We start from the raw sequence: 21,811 nt of genomic DNA, 5'->3' as shown, positions 1-21,811 counted from the left end.
CAATGAATATTCATGACTGATTTCCTTTAGGATTGACTGGTTTGATCTACTTGAAATCCTAGGGACTCTCAAGAGTCTTCTCCAGCACCACAGTTCAAAAGCATCAATTCTTTGGCACTCAGCTTTCTTTATAGTCCAACTCTCACATCCATATGTGACTACTAGACATATATGCCCTCTCTTTTGGATCTTATTTTTCAGAAAAGATGAAAGCAGAGGTATTTGCTGTTTTAAGCAGTTAATATTTGCCCTGGTTCTCTGGTGCTTGGACAGAATGGCATATTATGCAGCATGGTTCAGAACTCATATTCTTCTATGGGATAGGAACAGAAACCCTGCTGCTGCTGCTAAGTCACTTCAGTCGTGTCTAACTCTGTGCAACCCCATAGATGGCAGCCCACCAGGCTCCCCCGTCCCTGGGATTCTCCAGGCAAGAACACTGGAGTGGGTTGCCATTTTTTTCTCCAATGCATGGAAGTGAAGAGTGAAAGTGACATCGCTCAGTCGTGTCCGACTCTTAGCGACCCCATGACTGCAGCCTACCAGGCTCCTCCATCCATGGGATTTTCCAGGCAAGAGTACTGGAGTGGGGTGCCATTGCCTTCTCTGACAGAACCCGCAGGGAAGGGATAAATATAAATGTACATGAGAACATGTCACTAGGAAGTAAAGCTCAACAGCTGGAATTATTGCTGTTATACACCAGAATCTGGAGTAAAAACGCTTTCTATCAAATGAGAATGCTTGTAGATATCAAATAAACCATTATTTTTCCTATGAGAGTCATTAATAAACTCAGAATTTAAATGCCTTGGAGTAGCAGCACATATTCAGTTCATGGAGGCATAGACTCTTGGAGAAGTAGGACATGAAAGATCATTTACTCAAATCCACCTACATGCTCCACTGTTCTCTCTAGTCTCCTTTCTACAGAGTTGCTTGGCCTTTGTTTCAATGCTCTTAGTGATGGGAAAGGGCTTCTCTAGCTACCATGGCAGTCATTTCGTCTATAGAGCGTTCTGACTTTTAAAACAAGTGCTTCTTTACATGGAGTCAGTGTAGCTCTCTATTGCTTTCTGTTTGTCTTCTCTTTTACTCTGAAGGGAAAAAACTAACCAAGTAACCAATCAACCAACCAACTATCCAACCAACCAACCAAAGAAGTACCTGAACGAATAGGTTTGGGAAACACTGCATACATAGCCCATACCCAAGGACGAGTTGCATGCAGTGTGTCTGTGTTTCCTGGGGAATGTTACAGTATGCTTAAACCCCAGTAGTTCACAAAATTTTTTGATTGTAAATCTTTACTGTTACCCAGAACATCTATCCACAGTTTAGAATAGAATCTGGCACTTAGTAGGTGCTCAAGAAATATTTGTTTTTAAAAAACAAATGGTCCAAAATAAATCTTTAAAAACTATAAAGGGCACCCTGTATTAAGGTGACAAGTGTTTTGTTTTTTTTTTTTCCTTGCAAGTGACACCACCGAAATGAATCAACTAATTGGATGGGTTTACCTTCCTCCTCTGCAAACCATCCTAAATATATTATTTATTTCCACACCTTTTGGGACTTCTAAAATTCTTCATATTTGAATTCTGTGCTTGTATTCTCATTTGCACAACTACCTTTTATATTATAAAAGAAATATTAGAGATTGAGTTTGCATTTGATAGCCAATTCAATAAAAGCTTGCTCCTTTTACTTCCTGATCAAATGTATGGAATGAACAAGTTGACAAGCACTCTCTTTGTCTTATCTTCAATATGTCCTTAATTGTGTTTGATTGTGCAGTTACATGGTTCTTCAGCAGAGCTTGTCAGTGAAGAGTGTTCCATCAGGGTGTTTTTGAGGGTGTTCATCAAATTACCTGTTGAGATAAAGTGAAGTGAAGTCGCCCAGTCGTGTCCGACTCTTTGAGACCCCGTGGACTATAGCCTGCCAGGCGCCTCCGTCCATGGAATTTTCCAGGCAAGAGTACTGGAGTGGGTTGCCATTTCCTTCTGCAGGGGATCTTCCTGACCCAGGGATTGAACCCACATCTCCTGCATTGCAGGCAGACGCTTTACTGTCTGAGCCACCAGGGAAGCCTGTTGAGTTAGTGCCCTTTTAAAAAAAGGTTTTTTTATTGGAGTGTGGTTGCTTTGCAATGTTGTGTTGGTTTCTACTATACAGCAAAGTGAATCAACTATAAGTAAATATACATCCCCTCTATTTTAGATTTCCTTCCCACTTAGGTCACCACAGAGCACTGAGTAGAGTTCCCTGAGCTATACAGTAGTTTCTCATTAATTATCTTTTTTATGCATGTGCTGCTGTGCTAAGTAGCTTCGGTTGTGTCTGACTCTTTGCGACCCCATGGACTGTAGCCCTCCAGGCTCCTCTGTCCATGGCATTCTCCAGGCAAGAATACTGGAGTGGGTTGCCATGCCCTCCTCCAGGATTTTATACATAGTAGTGTATATATTGGAGAAGGCAATAGCACTCCACTCCAGTACTCTTGCCTAGAAAATCCCATGGATGGAGGAGCCTGGTGGGCTGCCGTCTGTGGGGTCGCACAGAGTCGGACACGACTGAAGCGACTTAGCAGCAGCAGCAGCAGTGTGTATACGTCAGTCCAAATCTCCCAATTTATCGCGTTAGTGCTTTTTTGTTTTGTTTTCCCAACCAGTCCTTTTGGGGTTTCACAACTAGTCCAAAGTAAGGAGACTGCACGCCTTTCATTTTTGAGCAATTGAATTTTCCACATGGGGCAGCTCTGCAAGTTTTATATCAAATATAAATCTGGTCAACAAGAAACACGCTGTGATGTGGATCTGATCCAGCTTTAGTGACTTAGGCTTTTTATTTCTCATGCTCTCGAGTAAAAGAGTTTAAAGGGTCATCAAGAACATCCTAAACCATATCTGTTCTCATTTTTACATTTCTGAGGGAAATCTGTGTGGAAATTCAAGAGGTTAGATACAAAGTTGGGTTTAACTCAGTGTCGGCTTTCTCTGAATTCTATTTCTTTGTTCTTAGCAACAAGGCCACTGCGTCTTTTGTGGCTGCTCAGTGATAACCCCGTGGCTTCTGTTTCCTTTTCCTGCTATGTCCTCTCCCTTCACCCTGTTTTCAACCGAGAATGTGATCATTCCCTAAAATGTTGGGTTTGGCCAAAAATCTCTTTGGGTTTTTCTGTAAGATGCCATGGAAAAACCCAAACAAACTTTTTGACCAACCCAATAGTACCATCTTCTCTTTTAACCATTTTTTTTTTTGAGGTATAGTTGATTAATAATACAAGTTTCAGGTGAAAAATATAGTGATTCACAAATTTTAAAGGTTATACTGCATTTAAAGTTATTATAAAATACTGGCTGCATTTCCTGTGCTGATTATTTATCATAAACATACTGGTTTTTACCTCTTAATCCCCTCCCCCTGTGTTGCCCCTCCCCCTTCCTCCTCCCCACTGGTAACAACTAGTTTGTTCTCTATCCCTGTGAGTCTGTTTCTTTTAACCATTATTTTGTTCTTTTGTGTTGGTGTTGAAATGTGATTTTGTCAGCACAGTTGTGGAAGACATTTTATGATAGAAACATCAGGGTATTTTCCTTTTGTCTCTGGATTTTACTTGTTGTTGGATCTCAGGATGTCTGGGGCCTTGGAGCACTTGTAGCCACTTGTGGTGGCTAATGAGTGAGGAGTGGAGGTGACTTGCCCTAGACCCTAGAGCTGCTCAGTGGCCAAGCCAGCATCAGGTCCAGTCCTCCCACTCCCAGCCCTCAGCCTTTTATTTTATGCCCTGATGCTTCTCTTACTACATGAATGGATTTTTTTTTTAATGTAGAATAAATAGACATAGTTTCTGTAACTATGTGACAGCCTGAATGGTATGGGAGGAATCAGGTTGCAGATATTAGTGTTTCCAGATCTGCCACCTGACATCAAATTTATCCATTTATCTTGATAGTTATTTCTACTGATCGAGCAGGAGGAAATTGCGTCTTATTATGTAGGAATATTTTAATGCCTAATCAGTTCAGTTCAGTTCAGTCTCTCAGTCGTGTCCGACTCATTGCGACCCCATGAATCGCAGCACTCCAGGCCTCCCTGTCCATCACCAACTCCCAGAGTTCACCCAAACCCATGTCCATTGAGTCGGTGATGCCATCCAGCCATCTCATCCTCTGTCGTCCCCTTCTCCTCCTGCCCCCAATCCCTCCCAACATCAGAGTCTTTTCCAATGAGTCAACTCTCATCTAAATGATAGAACATTGCCACTTGTGCAGGCCTTTGAGAGCAGAGAAAGTTCTAGTCCTCTTGCACTATCTCCCATCTCATCCTTCATTGGAAGGACTGATGCTGAAGCTGAAGCTCCAATACTTTGGCCACCTGATGTGAAGAACTGACTCCTTGGGAAAGACCCTGATGCTGGGAAAGACTGAAGGCAGGAGAAGAAAGGACGACAGAGGATGAGATGGTTGGATGGCATCACTGACTCGATGGACATGAGTTTAAGCAAGCTCCGGGAGTTGGTGATGGACAGGGAAGCCTGGCGTGCTGCAGTCCATGGGGTTGCAAAGATTCAGACATGACTGACCAACTGAACTGATCTTATGAAAATAAATTAGTCAATGCATTTCTTTATGTTTCAAATTTTGTATGTGTGTGTGTGGCTCTGTAACAGCCCCTGTTCCATTTTCTAGTGTGGGTCATTTGAGAATTTGTGTGTGCAATGCCCTTGAGCAGGATGGGCCTGGATACAAGCCCTCCATATGCTATGATCTGAAGAGCAACAAGAAGGGGAATGTGTCATCAGCTTGACACCGCTGGAGACCAGGTCTTTGAAGGCCCTCTGTATCAGTGGGCAAGGGGGAAAACATGGCTTCTCTGAGAAATGTGGAACCACAGGCATTAAAACCAATGATCCAGAATAGCTGAGTTTGATGGCCCGTTTTCTTTGAAAAAGTTATCCTGGCTCATGGACCAGAGGTAGGTAGTGGACTTTGATCTAGGGCCCCTGTGGAGTTCACTAGAATTGAACATTACAAATTAGCACTTAAGATCTGGGACAACTAAAATATATTGAAGATCACATGGATGTGTCCCCTTCTAATGGTCAAAGATGAGTTAATAGGGTGCTGTTCAAGAAACATTGACTCTTACGCCAGTTATTTTGCATTTGGTTGGCACAGCACCCTGTGAGGTATATATTATTATGGCCAGTTTACAGGTAAGGAAACTTGAGACTCTGAGAGGCTAAGTAACTTGTACCATGTTTTTATAGCCAGTATATGCAACAAGCTGGGATTGGAATTCAGATCTCTTGGACTTAAAAGCTGTATGTTTAACCACTGCTTTATACTCGATCTCTGACACTTTTCCTGACCTGTAAGATGGGATAATAATAGCTTTCGCCAGGGTTTTTTAAGGATCCAATGCAATAAAGGCCCCAAAAAATGCTTTGTAATCACTAATAAAGCTTTGCAGAGCAAAGAGGAAGACACTATGCTACAGTGTCTCTTTGTGGCTGTCTACCCTTTATATAAGTTCGGATGTCCTAGAGTTTGGACTTTTGACCCTGGCTTTTTGGTCACTGAGAGTAGTTTATGTCCCAGGCATAGATTCTGAGAATGAGGACAACTGGTCTTATTTATACAGTGACACTGTCCAGAGTGTGATTTCCTTCTTAGGTGGCTGAGAGGAGTAAAGAGAAGAAGGTCGGCCTTGCATCTGTGGACGCAGATCTTCGGGACCCCCAGAGTTCTTTCCTGCATGCTAAGAAATCCCCTGTGTGTTTCCGGCTGTTCTCTAATGTGCCTATTGTTTCTCTCCCTTTCTCGTTTGTCACAGAAGACGAAGTGCTTCTCTGTGTAAAGGACGTCAGCCACTTCTTAATGCAAGACATCGCCTTCCTGTCTGGTAAGCAGACATTTTCATATATTAAGATCAGATAAATGTTTGAATCCATTAGCAAAGTTAATTTGGTCCTTCTTATAGGTGGTTATATAATTTTTATATTTCAGTAAACTACATGCATTGTGCATGTAGTTGCTAAAGAAATGGACATTTAGAGAATAACTAGAGGTTTTAAATATGTTTAGATAAGTGATTAAAACCAGGCTTACCAGCCTTGTACCCTGGACATTCGGGATCCATCTCCTAGGTGGGTGCAGGCTGAGTGAGAGGGCAGCCACAGACTTCTCTGAAGTTTTCCCTACCACCATAGCTCTGATGACTTAAATGTTCATTAAAAATGCTGTGAGTCACCCTAATTAAGCAGCATACACATGATAAAAATTTGACTTTTCTAAAATGTATATGCATTTGTATATTATTTCTAAAAATTGTGAATAATGTATTATGAAATACATATAACATAAAATTTACCTTCTCAGCTATTTTTAAGTGTATAGTTCAGTGGTATTAAATACATTCACATTGTTATATAGCCATCCATCCACCATCCATTTCCAGAACTCTTCTTGTCTTGTAAAACTGAAACTCTCTACTGGTTAAAAAATAACCCTTCTTTCCCCCCTCCCTTTAACACCTGGCAATTACCATTATATTGATACTTTCTGTATCTTCATATTTGACTATTCTTGGTGCCTCATATGAGTGGACTCATGCTATATTTGTCTTTTTGTGACTAGCTTTTTTTATTTCGCATAATGTCCTCCAGGTCTTTCTATGTTGTAGCATATATCAGAATTTCCTTCCTTTTTTAAGGCTGAAGAATATGCCATTGTATGATGAGTTAATTTGTTTATCCATTCATCCATTGGTGGACATTTGGGTTGCTTGCACCTTTTGGCTCTTGTAAATAAAGCTGCTCAATAGTATTACATATTTTTAGAGATACAGCAATAGGAAACCACCCCTCTTATTTTAATCTGGTCAGATATCTAGAGGAAACTTTGCTTAAAGACAAGCAAATTCCTTTCAGGTGTTAGAGTAACTTGAACTATGCCATTAAACATTATATTTATTGTATTAAATGGATAAGAACAGTTTACAAGTATATGTGTTTTTTGTATGAAAATCCTTCTTAGGTGTTGAGAGTACAAGAGACCATCTTATTCTTTTTAAGTAGTTAAATTATTTCTCCTAAAATGATACCTACATGCTTGGTTTACCAAATGAGCATTTACTTTATAGATGATCCTAATTGGACACTTCAATCTGGCTTCTGCTTTAATGATTAGAATTAGCAGTAATTGTGAATTAGTGGTGACTTAATGAGGTTTTATGTTTTTATTTTATAAGTGGTATAAATGTGCACTAGGCTTTCACTATTGAAATTAAAGGATGTTACTACTGAGATTAAGGGATTTTACTGAAGCTCCTCAGTGTTTTTAAAATTGTGTTCAAATAGAAACACCCTTGGGACCTATTTCCCGATCTAGATCCCTCTCCATAATTTCCTTTCGTATCTGATCTTTGTAGTTTTCAAATACGTCTTGCCTGTTGTTTCTTTTGAAGAAAGGGTTCCCAATGTTAAAAATAACAAAAACCTCCCAATTTAGAATATCAATATCTCCTTTCTTTTCTCACATGTTTACTACCTAGTATATACAGCACTTGTGCTTCCCTGGTGGCTCAGTGGTAAAGAACCTGCCTGCCAATGCAGGAGATGTGGGTTCGATCCCTGATCTGGGAAGACCCCCTGGAGGAGGAAATGGCAACCCACTCCAGTATTCTCGCCTGGGAAATCCCATGGACAGAGGAGCCTGGTGGGCTGTGGTCTATGGGGTCACAAAGAGTCGGACATGACTTAGCAACTAAACAACAACAACAGCAACACTTGTGTGTACTTAGTGGTGATAAAAGTTTATTGATTAGTTGATGAGAATCTACCCTTATAAGAACCAACATTCTTTCCTTTGAGAGGTATGACAGTGAAAGTGAAAGTAAAGTCGCTCAGTCGTGTCTGACTCTTTGCAACCCCATAGACTGTAGTCTACCAGGCTCCTCTGTCCATGGGATTTTCCAGGCAAGAGTACTGGAGTGGATTGCCATTTCCTTCTCCAGGGGATCTTTGCCTAAATACTGCTCGGCAAGTCTAACATATATATATATATGTTATATATTATTTATATTCCTAGTTCTACACCATACTTATCTATAGAGGCCCCTTGTTTCATGCTTGGCTAAATCTCTTGGTTCAGAGTTGTACAGTTTTTCCTTTGAGTTCCTTTAAAATTCTTGGGTGGATGCCATCATTTTCCATGATTATCTTTCTTCATCTTGCTCTTTACATCTAGAATGTTATAAAGATTTATCATCATTTGATTTATTATTTTGGTCTAGTTTGATTCATTACTTTGGCCTAGTCTGATTAAAAAAGTACTATGGGAATGGGGACCCTCCCTTAAGTTTCTGTTGAGAAAGATTAAGGCAAGGAATGAATTTGACCTTTTCCCAAGTGCTCTAGTGGAGAATGTGTGTTCTGCTTTTGTTGGATAGAGTATTCTAGAAACATCACTTAAGTCACTGTGGTGAAACTGTTGTTCAGGTGTACTGTTTCCTAGTGAATTTCCCAGCTACTTCTTCTATCAGTAATGCAGAGGGGTGGTGAAATTTCTAACTAAAATTGTGAATTTGTTTATTTCTCCTTGGAGCTCTATACATTTTGTTTTTTTTTAAAATATAAATTTATTTATTTTAATTGGAGGCTAATTACTTTAAAATATTGTATTTGTTTTGCCATACATCAACATGAATCTGCCACAGATGTACACGTGTTCCCCATCCTGAACCACCCTCCCACCTCCCTCCCCGTACCATCCCTCTTTCTTGTATTTTGAAGCTCTGTTATCAGATACATAAGCACTTAGGAATGTTATGTCTTCTTGATGAATTTACCACTGTTTGATTATCAAATGATCTTCTAATTTTGACAAATCTATTTAGTCTGATATTAGACAGTCTCCTTTGAACTAATTAGCATGATATATCTTTTTTCATCTTTTTCCTTTTAATGCATTGTGCCTTTATATTTAAAGTCTGTTTCTCGTAGACAGTATATAGTTGGATCTTGATTGTTTTATCCAATTAGACTATCTCTAACTTTTAATTGAAGTGTCAAATCATTTACGTTTAATGTGATTATGCATATGGCTTGGTTTAAATCTATCATTTTACTATTTGTTTTCTATTTGTCCTGTTAGTTCTTTGTTTTCTTCTTCCATTTTTGCTTTCTTTTAGAATTAGTTGTTTTATCATTCTACTTTATCTCCTTTGCCTTTGTCATAGTTTTATTGCATATTGAATTTTCTTATATCTTATATCTCTATTCACTTAAATTCAGCCAAATAAGAATTACAACAAAATCTCTCAAAAATTTTCTTTTAGCAAGCCAGATTCAAAGGCCACCCGGCAACTTGCCTCCTAAAATAATCCTTCAACTTCCATTTAACACTAAATATATATTGAGCACCTACTCTGTGCCCAGGTGTTAGGCTGACTATAGAATGGGACCTTAGGCACATGGAAGGTTCACCCCTGCACTTAGGTGGCTTTCATTCTCAATCCTCCAGGCTGTGTAGACGGCTTTGGAGGGGGATGAACACTGAATTTTATACTTTGTGGTCTTTCTTTCTTTGCATTAGTAAGATTCCTATACCATTGTCGCTATTATTCCTTATGTTATTTCTTCCACCAATCTGTTAGAACATTATTTATTACCTGTAGTTTGTATACTATACTCTTTCATGTTCACCATGATTCTAAGTGGTCATTTTTTTCAACGTTTCCACTTGTTATCAAGCTGTCAGTGACTCATTTTGAATTTAAACTCATAGTATTGGTATAGCAACAGTTATTTCCCAATACCCATGGTTGTCCAATATGAGGGATCAGTGATATTTTCAACTATGTTTATTACACACATTCCGTGACATTTTTTCCCCATTTTGCTGTCTCTTATTCCTTCCTCCTTCCCCTCTTCCTTTCTTTTTTTTGTCTTCCCCCCTTTTTCTTTCTTTCTTCTTTTCAATTTCAAAACCACCCTGTTGCATTTTTTTTTAATTTTTAATTTTTACTTTATTTTACTTTACAATACTGTATTGGTTTTTTAAAAGATGTTTTGGCCATGCCACGTGGCATGTGGGATATTAGTTCCCCAACCAGAGATTGAACTCTCACCCTGCGTCAGAAATGTGGAGTCTTAATCATTGGCCCCCAGGGTAAGTACCCCACCCTGCCACTTTTTGCACTTAAGCAGGAGCATGGTGCCATTTTGGTTTCTGTGGAGGTCATCATCCTTATAAAAGTTGCATTGGCCCCAACCTGTCTTCTTTATCACCTTTCTCAAATCTAAAATCCCCTTTTTTACATTGTCATGACATAAATGTTAACGTGGTTTTTGATACTGTTTTAGGTGGCCGGGGAAAGGATGATGCTTGGATCGTTACGTTTCCAGAAAATTGTAATTTCAAATGCATACCAGAAGAAGTTATAGCAAAAGTATTGACTTACTTGACATTTATTGCAAGGTACAGCATTTCATTACATTGTTTTCTTCAATTTGGTTTCTTTTTTGGATACCTATTTGAATGTAATAACAAGAAAGTGATGTTTTAGTGTGGCTATTATTATTGTAAATGATTTGTAAGACTCACTTTCAGAATAAATAAGAAATAACTTGGAAGCGGAAGCTGACCACTACTTAAATTGCTATAAAAATTATACTGAGGATCTATGAAAACAAAATTGGGGGCCAAGAAGTATTTGTCCCCATGCAGAAGAACATAGGTTGAAAATGATGATCATACTTTAAAGCCTAAAAGAAACTGTCACTAGCCAATAGCTAGACAGCTATTCTTCATTTCTTCCAAGGATAAAATAAGAAGACAAAGTTAAATAGAATTAAAAGTGATATTGAAATGGATTAGAAGTAACTTCTTGATATTAGAGAAGAGAGATGAGAATCATTTGAGATGAGAATGCTTTAAGGGGAAAGTTTCAGAAGCTTCCTTAAAGATTTTATTTAGTTTGCAAACAAATTTTTTTAAAGGAAATGTTTTCTGGTTATTAATCCTGAAGACTAAGAAGGCATTAATCTAAAATGGTAATATTATGAAGAGTCTCATGAACTAAATGGAGAAGGAAATGGCAACCCACTCCAGTACTCTTGCCTGGAAAATCCCATGGACAGAGGAGCCTGGTAGGCTACAGTCCATGGAGTCGCAAAGAGTCAGACATGACTGAGCAACTTTACTTCACTCATTTCATACTTTATCACTGGAGAAGGAAATGGCAACCCACCCAGTATTCTTGCCTGGAGGATCCCATTGACAGAGGAGCCTGGTGGGCCATGGTCCACGGGGTCACAGAGAGTCAGACACGACTGGTGACTAAGCACACATGAACAAAAATCAAATCCCAGAAAACAAAATTTACACTGTACCTCTTAAAGCTTGAAAGTGGTCTCTTTAGGGCAAATAAAAGTTTTATTATCCATTACACTGCCTTCCCTTAAGGAACAGGCAAGAGATTTAACAGTGTTTTTCTGAATGAATTAATGGATCATTGACTTATGATGGATTGCCATGAAGTTAAATCTGATGTCATGAAGCAGAGCTGTCTACAATGTTTCCCATGCCCCAAATCACAGTATTCCAAATCCATTTTAGGGGCATTTGCCTGTTTAAAAGATTGACGTAAGTGGCAAAAAGAAATTTTAAATTGTGGTAGAATATGGAATTAATCATATCAATATATCAATCATATCAATAACCTCAGATATGCAGATGACACCACACTTATGGCAGAAAGTGAAGAAGAACTAAAAAACCTCTTAATGAAAGTGAAAGAGGAGAGTGAAAAAGTTGGCTTAAAGCTCAACATTCAGAAAACGAAGATCATGGCATCTGGTCCCATCACTTCATGGGAAATAGATGGGGAAACAGTGGAAACAGGGTCAGACTTTATTTTTCTGGGCTCCAAAATCACTGCAGATGGTGATTGCAGCCATGGAATTAAAAGACGCTTACTCCTTGGAAGAAGTTATGGCCAACCTAGATAGCATATTGAAAAGCAGAGACATTAGTTTGCCAACAAAGGTCTGTCTAGTCAAGGCTATGGTTTTTCCAGTGGTCATGTATGGATGTGAGAGTTGGACTTTGAAGAAAGCTGAGCACCAAATAATTGATGCTTTTGAACTGCAGTGTTTGAGAAGACTCTTGAGAGTCCCTTGGACTGCAAGGAGATCCAACCAGTCCATCCTAAAGGAGATCAATCCTGGGTGTTCATTGGAAGGACTGATGCTAAAGCTGAAACTCCAGTACTTTGGCCACCTCATGTGAAGAGTTGACTCATTGGAAAAGACCCTGATGTTGGGAGGGATTGGGGGCAGGAGGAGAAAGGGATGACCGAGGATGAGATGGCTGGATGGCATCACTGACTCGATGGACATGAGTTTGAGTGAACTCTGGAAGTTGGTGATGGACAGGGAGGCCTGGCGTGCTGCGATTCATGGGGTTGGAAAGAATCAGACACGACTGAGTGACTGAACTCAACTGAACTGGACTGATGGAATTAAATTGATTTTCCATTGTAGCACCTTGTGATAACTTCCCAAATCTGTCTTCGGTCCAGACATCACATGTAAATAGAAGTAAGGACATATTTAGCAAAGTTGGATTACTATTAAGGAAAACATATTATTTCCTCTTATCTTCTAGGCAAAATGGATCTGACTCCCGATTTACCATTATTCTTGATCGAAGATTGGATACCTGGTCTTCTCTCAAAATATCTCTCCAAAAAATCTCAGTAAGTACCAATTTATTCTACAGTAACTTCTTATTTTTGTTTTGCATTATACTTTCTGTTTGTGGGGATACAGATTATTTTTGTTCTGATGGAGGCTAAAAAAATAGATGGAACAGAGTGGTGGAAAACTAGAGAGAAGAATTGGTAAAGGAGATTGAGCTGAACAACTCTACTCAATAGAAAACTTTATAGGAAAGAATGAATAGTTAATGGTTCAAGTTGAGTGAGAAGAGATTCATGGTCTCCTATGCCTTTCAAATCAAGGCAGTTTTTTATGGGAACTTTTTATAAAACAGCAATAGCCATGTTGTATACACATTGTATATTGAAAAGTATAAAGAAGGAGGTTTAAAACAATAGTTAATAATCAAACCATCCAGAAATAAGCACTTTTTAACATTTTGGTGTGTATCTTTCTAGATTTTTCTTTCCCCTGGGATAGAGAGGGTAGGGAGTCACCTGCAAAATGACATATCTTCCTAAGAGTCTAGTCCCCAGCTCCCCAAGACCCAGAGAGTCTCTAAAGGAGACAGTATGAGAGATGCGGTCTTGCCCACAGCTGAGATGATCTTTTTACATTATTAGGCTCATCTGAATATTGTCTGATAGTTCTTTCATAGAAAAGAGGGAGGTGAGGAGCCCATAGGCTCTTCCTGAGCTGGTAAGAGTAGGGCTGTCTGTGGAAGTGCCATGTGGTCAACTTGCTCTATCAGACCAGAGAAGCTGGGAATCAATCCATGTTTCTCTTTGAGAGTTCAATATCATCAACCAATGAAATTCTTCCTTCATTTCACACCCGACATGGAGGCCACACCCACCAGAGGCAGTTGGTTTAGTTGTGTAGGCAAGACAGAAATCTAAGTTGTTGGACATCTGAACCAGTGTTCTTTTTTGTTCTACTAACTTGCTGACGAGTACAAGAAATACACTGACACTCACACAGTATCATGAATGAGATCATTATTATTTTCATACCCATTATGAATTATTCCTCATCTTGGGCAAGTCAGTATGGTAGATTTTTGTTTATTTCTTAAAACAGAGGTGTTTAATCATAAGCAATGGAGAGAAGAATTAATACCAGATTCATGAAAATCACCAAAATAAAATAGTAAAATGTCAACTTTAATATAATATATTTTTGCTTTTTCAAACACTTTCACACTTATTAGGTAATGTTGATTCTCTCTGTTTCCTGATTAAGTCCTGTGGGTGGATGTCTTTATAAATTGTCCTATAGATGAGGGAATTATATTGATATACGATATTCATTTTGGAAAGGTTATATGATGAATCCAAGGTCAGATAGCTAGGTAACCAAAAGAGTGGGAGCAAGAATTGAATTTTCATGAATTCCAGTTGGTGACCTTTCCACTTGCTGCTTCCTGTCATTTTCCAAAGGACTTGTAGATAGACAAATACATTAATAATTTTTTTTAGAAAAAGGTAAAATTCCTTTGGAGAGAATACATCTGCCCCTCATGTACTGCAGACTCCTATCAGTGGGGCTGAATGATACTTATCCAGGTATTTATCATGCCCTGGCCTTTAGGATTACTCCTTGGGCTTGTGGAACAAACTTTAGTTCATGATAAGAATCAAATATTTAACACTAAATATAGCACTTGTTATAATAAGGCATTTTTAAAATCACCCAGCCCAGCTTTTTTTTTTTTTTTTGGCCAAAACTATCTGTTTGATGAAATTAATTTTCATTGAGTGACTGGTTGGCATATGGCATCAGTTTTGGAATTGGGTCTTGATACTGCTTCACTGGTGGCTCAGATGGTAAAGAATCTGCCTGCAGTGCGGGATACCTGGGTTCGATCCCTGGGTTGGGAGGATCCCCTGGAGAAGGGAATGGCTACCCACTCCAGTATTCTTGCCTGGAGAATCCCCATGGACAGAGGAGCCTAGCGGGCTACAGTGCATAGAGTCACAAAGAGTCAGCCACAACTGAGCGACTAAGCACAGCACAGCACTACTGATTTGGGGTCAATAAAGGAATAATGACTTGTTTCTTGGGAGGTGATGCTCCCCTTTCTGTTTCCTAGGGATGCTCTCTCAGTGGGGAATTGAGAAGTCTGCCCAGCAAAGAGCTCTGCATCCAAGGTCCCTTTATTTGCATAATTGCCAGGCAGGAGTAGGGGTGCAGGTGATGAGAACATCTGACTGGCTATAGATTGGTTTCAGTGTTGTTTCATTTAAATATTTTAAATGTTTCTGCTTATGGTATAGACTCTATACCCATACTCAAAAGCACATCAGTTATATCTCAACCCTTAATAGCCATTGGACACTGTTTGCAATAGAGGTAAATATTGAATTCAAGCTAATTTCAAGAGGAAAAGTTAACATTCAGAAAGACTTTCTGGTTAAAATAGCCATTGTATAGATAAGTCTAACTGTCTTCGTATATTATTTTAAATTAGTGTCTGTGAAGTAATTATATAATTTGGTTTGAAAACCTTAATTTCTAGATATTTAAAGAAACTATGCAGTTAGGCTATACTTCATAATGATAGGAGACTATATATATATATATATATTTTAGTTACACGTTTTGGGGAAATGTTCCTTCGGGAGAGAATCCTACCCGTGTCAGAAAGTTTGTATGTTCTGTTCTTTTTAGATTATCATCAGGACAAAATCCCACAAACTATTAACCTTTCCCAGGCTTAAACCCAGAATAGAATTTAATAATAATAATAAAAAACAGAATTGAATTTCAAGTTACATAGCGGGGAAGGGCAAGAATAAAGATATCAGTTAATACTACCTTCAAAAAGATTCTTAGCATTCCACCTTAAAAATCAACTTGCACAGAGAAAGCCAGCCCCATCTAGCCCCTAGGAGGAGAGTTTTTTTTTTTTTTTCTTTCTCCACTCTTAGGAAAAGCCTGATCTTCCTGAGCAGTCCAGCACCAGCTAATCCATGAGGTTCAATCAGGCTAAGTAATTGGGGGAATGTGTGGACTCTGAATTACAATGAGCAGTAGGAAAGGATCTGTCAGCTGACTAATCAGAGATAGTGGGTTGTGTTTTTTTTTTTTTTCTTTTTTTGCAGCGCTGCCAGGGTGGTAATGGAAGCAGCCACGGTAGCTTTGTTTGATAGAGATTATTGGCTGCCGCTTTTAAATACTACCTAAGACGCAGCTCATATTTCATCAATGTTGCATTGACAATTGGAAAAGAAGCGTGTTATTGTGTATAGGCGAGATGGCAGAAGCAACTCCCCCGAGAGGCAAGATGAGGTTCAGAAGGAATGCGGTAAGGGCTCTGCCTGCAGTCCTGGAAAGCCTGTTCCCAAGTTCAAGTGCAGGAATGCTGCAGCATGGTGCTATAGCACAAACTGCTGAATGGGGCTTTTCAGGACGGAGGGTGAGAATGGAGACTTGGATTTGTGTGGATTGCATTGATGTGATTACTGTGATATGGACATAGGGCAGTGTTAAGGCATCAAGATCTAAATGTGATCAAATTTATGAGGAAGCATCCTTTGTCATCATATTTATTTAAGAGTGTATGAACAGTATTGACTCATTTGGCAGAGTAGCTTAAAGTCACTAGTTATCAATTAAATAATATTGAACAAAAGGATTCATCCTTCTTTTCACCATGGACAAGTGATTATGGTATCATGGACAGATCTGCAGATGACTTTATTAGTGTTTAAAAAGGCTACGTGTTACTGGACAAGTGAAAAAATATTAAATCTGATGATTTGAATTCTTTCTGATTTCAGGTTTTCCTCAAATTAAAAAAAAATTATTTCCCCAAATTCAAATGTTAAAGATGCAGAATTCTAGCCTGTTGACTGCCTTTTTTAAAGGAAAAAAAGAGTGACTCACCATTATTTATAAGCTAGAATTTAGAAATCTCTTCTTTCAGATACATTTTCAATTTTTTCCGTCATTGGTTCACTTATATACCAAATTCCCAGCAAATTTCAGAAGGGCTATTTAGATGTAGTTTGGAGAAATGTGAAATAACACTAGCTAATTTAATAATTAACTGGTCATCAGTCCAGTTTTTGGTGCTGCTCTTTTTCTTTCAGAACTTAAGATAACATTATTGATGCTATGATTTAAAATAGAATACCCACTTGTTTAAATAATCAAGACAACACACAAAAAATGAGAGAGTGACAGTCAGTCATAGAACAGAATGACACTTGGAATAAAAAATAAGATCAGGGAAATAAACCAGTAAGAATTGTATTCTTGTTGAATGACAGTGAACATTCATGGGTGAGTAACTGGTTTATTTTCTAATAAAGCTCTTAGCACAAGATAGTATTTTTAAAATTACAGTTTAGGATATGAATCTTTTTATTTTGACAAAATTGCATCTCCAGCTCTACACATGATTTTATATTATGGGAATAATAGCTTAAGATTTTTAACAGACAATTTATGGTGCACAAGAGATGCCTGTGTATGTGCTTTACAATATTGGGTGCAACTGACATTAGTACTTTTGTTATCAAAAGTAATTGACTTAAGTGTTAAGAAGATTTCTAATTCCTTTATATGCATAGATGTTTTCTCAGTTCTTCTTTTTTTAAAATAAATTTATTTATTTTAATTGGAGGTTAATTACTTTACAATATTGTATTGTAAATTCAACATAAATCCGCCACAGGTATACACGTATACCCCATCCTGAACCCCCCTCCCTCCTCCCTCCCTGAACCATCCCTCTGGGTCATCCCAGTGCACCAGCCCCAAGCATCCAGTATCATGCATCGAACCTGGACTGGCTATTCATTTCATATATGATATTATACATGTTTCAATGCCATTCTCCCAAATCATCCCACCCTCGCCCTCTCCCACAGAGTCCAAAAAACTGTTCTATACATGTGTCTCTTTTGCTGTCTCGCATACAGGGTTATCGTTACCATCTTTCTAAATTCCATATATATGCATTAGTATACTGTATTGGTGTTTTTCTTTCTGGCTTGCTTCACTCTATATAATAGGCTCCAGTTTCATCCACCTCATTAGAACTGATTCAAATGTATTCTTTTTAATGGCTGAGTAATATTCCATTGTGTATATGTACCACAGCTTTCTTATCCATTCATCTGCTGATGGACATCTAGGTTGCTTCCATGTCCTGGCTATTATAAACAGTGCTGTGATGAACATTGGGTACATGTGTCTCTTTCAATTCTGGTTTCCTCGGTGTGTATGCCCAGCAGTGGGATTGCTGGGTCATAAGGCAGTTCTATTTCCAGTTTTTTCATTTTCTGTATATGCATGCATGCATGCTCAGTCACTTCAGTCATGTCCGACTGTTTGCGACCCCATGGGTTGTAGCCTGCCAGGCTCCTCTGTCCCTGGGATTCTCTAGGCAAGAATACTGGAGTGAGTTACCATATCCTCTCTAGGGGATTTTCTGGACCCAGGGATTGAATCTGCATCTCATATGTCTCCCGCATTGTCAGGCAGGCTCTTTTCTAGTGCCACCTGGGAACCCCTTTCTGTTTATACACATGGCTTCCCTGGTGGCTCAGAGGTTAAAGCATCTGCCTCTAATGCAGGAGACCTGGGTTCGATCCCTGGGTTGGGAAGATCCCCTGGAGAAGGAAATGGCAACCCACTCCAGTATTCTTGCCTGGAGAATCCCATGAACGGAGGAGCCTGATGGGCTGCAGTCCATGGGGTCGCAAAGAGTCGGACACGACTGAGCGACTTACTTACTTAATATACACAGAAATTAATACAACACACAAGTACTTAATGAGTAAGTGTATGTAGTATTGTGCTACAGACAATATGGGTTACACAGGTAAACGTGGAATGGCTACAGAGCTGAAAGAGCTCTCAATCTAGTAGAGAATGTAGGACATGTTCATAAATAACTATTAAATAACTATTATGAAAGAACTTCTAGCTGATGAGGAAGGCCTCATGAAGAAGATGACATTTGTTTGGACCTTAAGGAATAGCATGCTGCTGCTGCTGCTGCTGCTAAGTCGCTACAGTCTTGTTCAACTCTATGCGACCCCATAGACAGCAGCCCACCAGGCTCCCCCATCCCTGGGATTCTCCAGGCAAGAACACTGGAGTGGGTTGCCATTTCCTTCTCCAACACGTGAAAGTGAAAAGTGAAAGTGAAGTCGCTCAGTTGTGTCTGACTCTTAGCGACCCCATGGACTGCAGCCTACTAGGCTCCTCCGTCCATGGGATTTTCCAGGCAAGGGTACTGGAGTGGAGTGCCATGGCCTTCTCCAAGGAATAGCATATGTGTCTGTTATCTTTCTTGGTGTCTTTCCTCTCTTTTTCTCTCAAATTAATTACTTGAAGTTGTCTGTAGGAACAGCTAGCTTGAAATGAAATTGATTGGATTAAGTCTAAAGCCTAGAACTATAGTGGAAGACAGATTTGTTCTGCTTGCATGGATACGGCTTGACCAGAGTGAAAAATTTGCAACTCAGCTGGTGACACCATGGTTTGACTTGGAAGAATCTCTGGTGTTGGGCTGATTCTGGAGGCTATGATAGGTGGCACCTGGAAGGATGGTAAAGTGGCCTTAGAGTCCACGGATAGGCTTCAGCTGGCTACTTGATGGAAACTGCAATGACTGTGAACAAGTGAGGGGGATTGTTGAGAATGGATATGGGACAAGAAGGGTGAGCCGCAAGGAAAGAGCATTGTTGGGGAGTGTCCTACACCTGAGGTCACTTGGCAAGGGATTTGGTGATCTGTGGAGTAACTCTTCCTTTCTGTACTCTTTCAGTGTGGGAAGAATGAGTGCAGAAGTAGCTCACAACATTGGAAACTCTTCTCTATAGCTTGAGGTCATAAGATTTTTCTCAAAATATTCTAAAGTGATAGTTCCCACCTTACTGAGGTCAATCACATGCTAGCAACTCAGTATTAATACTCTGTAATGATATGAAATTTGTTCAGTAGGCTCCGTGATGCTAAATTGTTTCAAGCATTTGTTTTGACTGTTAGTTTTTGTCCCATTTTGTAGGTGTCAAGGTCAAGTTATTCCTAAAGGTAAGGCAGGCAGTCTGAGCATGCATTCAGAGTGTGCGGTGAAGGACGTGTCTGAAAAGGGTTAAGTGTCCTGGAAAGAGCTTGGCTTTAGGATTCAGATTGGCCTGTGTGCTCCTGCTCCTTAGCAGGTAGCCGTAGCAAGCAGTTAGTGTACCATGCTGTGCTTCAGTTTGCCCATCTGTGGAAAGGCCGTAATACCTACTTCACTGCAATGTTACAAAGGCTACATAGGATAATATACGTAACAAGCCTGAAGCATATGTCCTAGGCTTTCAGTGAAGAGTTCCCCTCTTAATGTGACCCCATTTCTTTGCTCTAAAGATGAAAAGAAAAAGCTCTAGGAGTATAAATTGTTTTTATAGTAAAATAATCCAACTTTTATGTGGTATCAGCCACTTGTAAAAGTTTTTAAAGAAGTAGCTAGGATAACTGAAAAGGGGGCAGAGGGTGTGTGGATTGCCTTTTTTAGATGCTGCATAAAATAACATTAAACAAGGTTAATTTCCAGCCTTCAGCAGTGAAATGTATCAAGTGATGCCTTTGGTCGTTGTTATTGTTGTGCTAACTGTTGTGAGGCCATATAGTCGGGTGATCTGAAGGCAGGCATGAGGAAAAGGGATTCAGTGTCTTCTTTGGGAGGGGAAGAGGAGAGAAAGCGAATTATCTGCCCCTGAATTTGAAGAACCAGTAGGAGCTGCTCCCCAGGGCTGGGGTGGGGCCGGGCTCAGAGACAGGGAAATGGCTCTGAGCCCTGCGAAGATGGGCAACATGTTCATTTTTACCGAGGTGCCTTTAAGCAGTCACATGTTGGAACTACAAAAAAGAAAAAAAAAAAAAAAACCGCCTGCAACCAGTGCCTAAAACCAGTGTCGTTTCCTCTCTCATGCTGCATGCTTTTTTTTTTTTCTGTAAAGAAAAAAGCAATAAAAGAAAACAAGGCTGACCCTTGCTCACATCCTTTTGCTTTTTTGACAAGCTCTCGAAACGATTTATAGTTTTAAAATCTAGGGTTTATTTGGGTGAAAATAGAAACTGTGCCTTTTCATGTTTATATAACCAACCAGATTAGGGGTCTGTAAGGCAGCATGCTGGAAAATGTAGGAACGTCGTTTCCCCAAACCGAATGGGAAAGCTGAAAGGTCTGGAGCTGTATTTGCTGTGAGCTAGAATTTCTTGAAGAATTACTTAGCATCACAAAAGCTTAGCGTATTAGTTCCCTGTTGCTGCTGTAACTAACTACAAACTTAGTAGCTCAAAATAACCCAAATGTATTGTTACAGTTCTGGAGGTCAGAAGTCCAACTGAGTCTCACTGGGCTAAGACCAAGATATCAACAGGGCTGCTGAGGCTTTAGAGGATAATCAATTTCCTTGACATTCTAGTTTCTAGAAGCTGCCCACATTTCTTAGCTCATGGCCTTGTATCACTCTGACCTCTCCTTCTGTTGTTATATCTTCTCTGATTCTCATGCCTCCCTGTTTAATAACTCTACTTGTGATTGCATTGTTCCCACCCCAATAATCCAGGATCATTTCCCCATCAGAAGGTGAGGTGAGGTGTTAGTCGCTCAGTCATGTCCAACTCTTTGTGACCCCATGGACTGTAGCCCTCTAGGCTCCTCTGTCCACAGAGTTCTCCAGGCAAGAATACTGGAGTGGGTTGCCATGCCCTTCTCCAGGGGATCTTCCCAACCCAGGGATCAAAACTGGGTCTCCCGCATTGCAGGCAGTTTCTTTACCACTTGAACCACCAGGGAAGCTCTGAAGATTCTTAATCATATTTTCAGAGTCCCTTTTGCCTTGTAACATATTCACAGGTTCCAGGGTTTAGGATGTGGACATCTTTGGGGAACCTTTATTCTGCCTACTACACTCAATTCCTCCAGTTGTGGAATGAGGATAAAAATAGAATCTACTGCAGATAAAATACTTAGCATAATGTCATAGTAATGCTCACAATGAGGAAAATTCTCATAGTAGTCACTCAATAAAAAGTAACACTCCAACCCATGGCCATTGAGCCAATCTCCTG

General features: G+C 39.6%; 1 protein-coding gene across 2 annotated transcripts in view; it reads left to right on the top strand.

Moving 5' to 3' along the window:
* Positions 1-5,885: 5,885 nt before the first annotated feature.
* MCF2 (MCF.2 cell line derived transforming sequence) overlaps positions 5,886-21,811 on the top strand; it is a 77,704-nt gene continuing 61,778 nt past the window's right edge. For both annotated transcript variants that reach the window (XM_068962350.1, XM_068962349.1), the window contains exons 1-3: positions 5,886-5,910; positions 10,373-10,487; positions 12,678-12,768. In XM_068962350.1, the coding sequence (XP_068818451.1) occupies positions 5,886-5,910; positions 10,373-10,487; positions 12,678-12,768 (231 nt within the window). The remainder of the gene's footprint in view (positions 5,911-10,372; positions 10,488-12,677; positions 12,769-21,811) is intronic.

Source organism: Capricornis sumatraensis, chromosome X (assembly GCF_032405125.1).
Source record: "Capricornis sumatraensis isolate serow.1 chromosome X, serow.2, whole genome shotgun sequence".
In the NCBI taxonomy this organism is placed as follows: Eukaryota; Metazoa; Chordata; class Mammalia; order Artiodactyla; family Bovidae; genus Capricornis; species Capricornis sumatraensis.
Note: the sequence above shows the minus strand (reverse complement) of the source record. Positions and strands in the feature narration are given on the sequence as shown.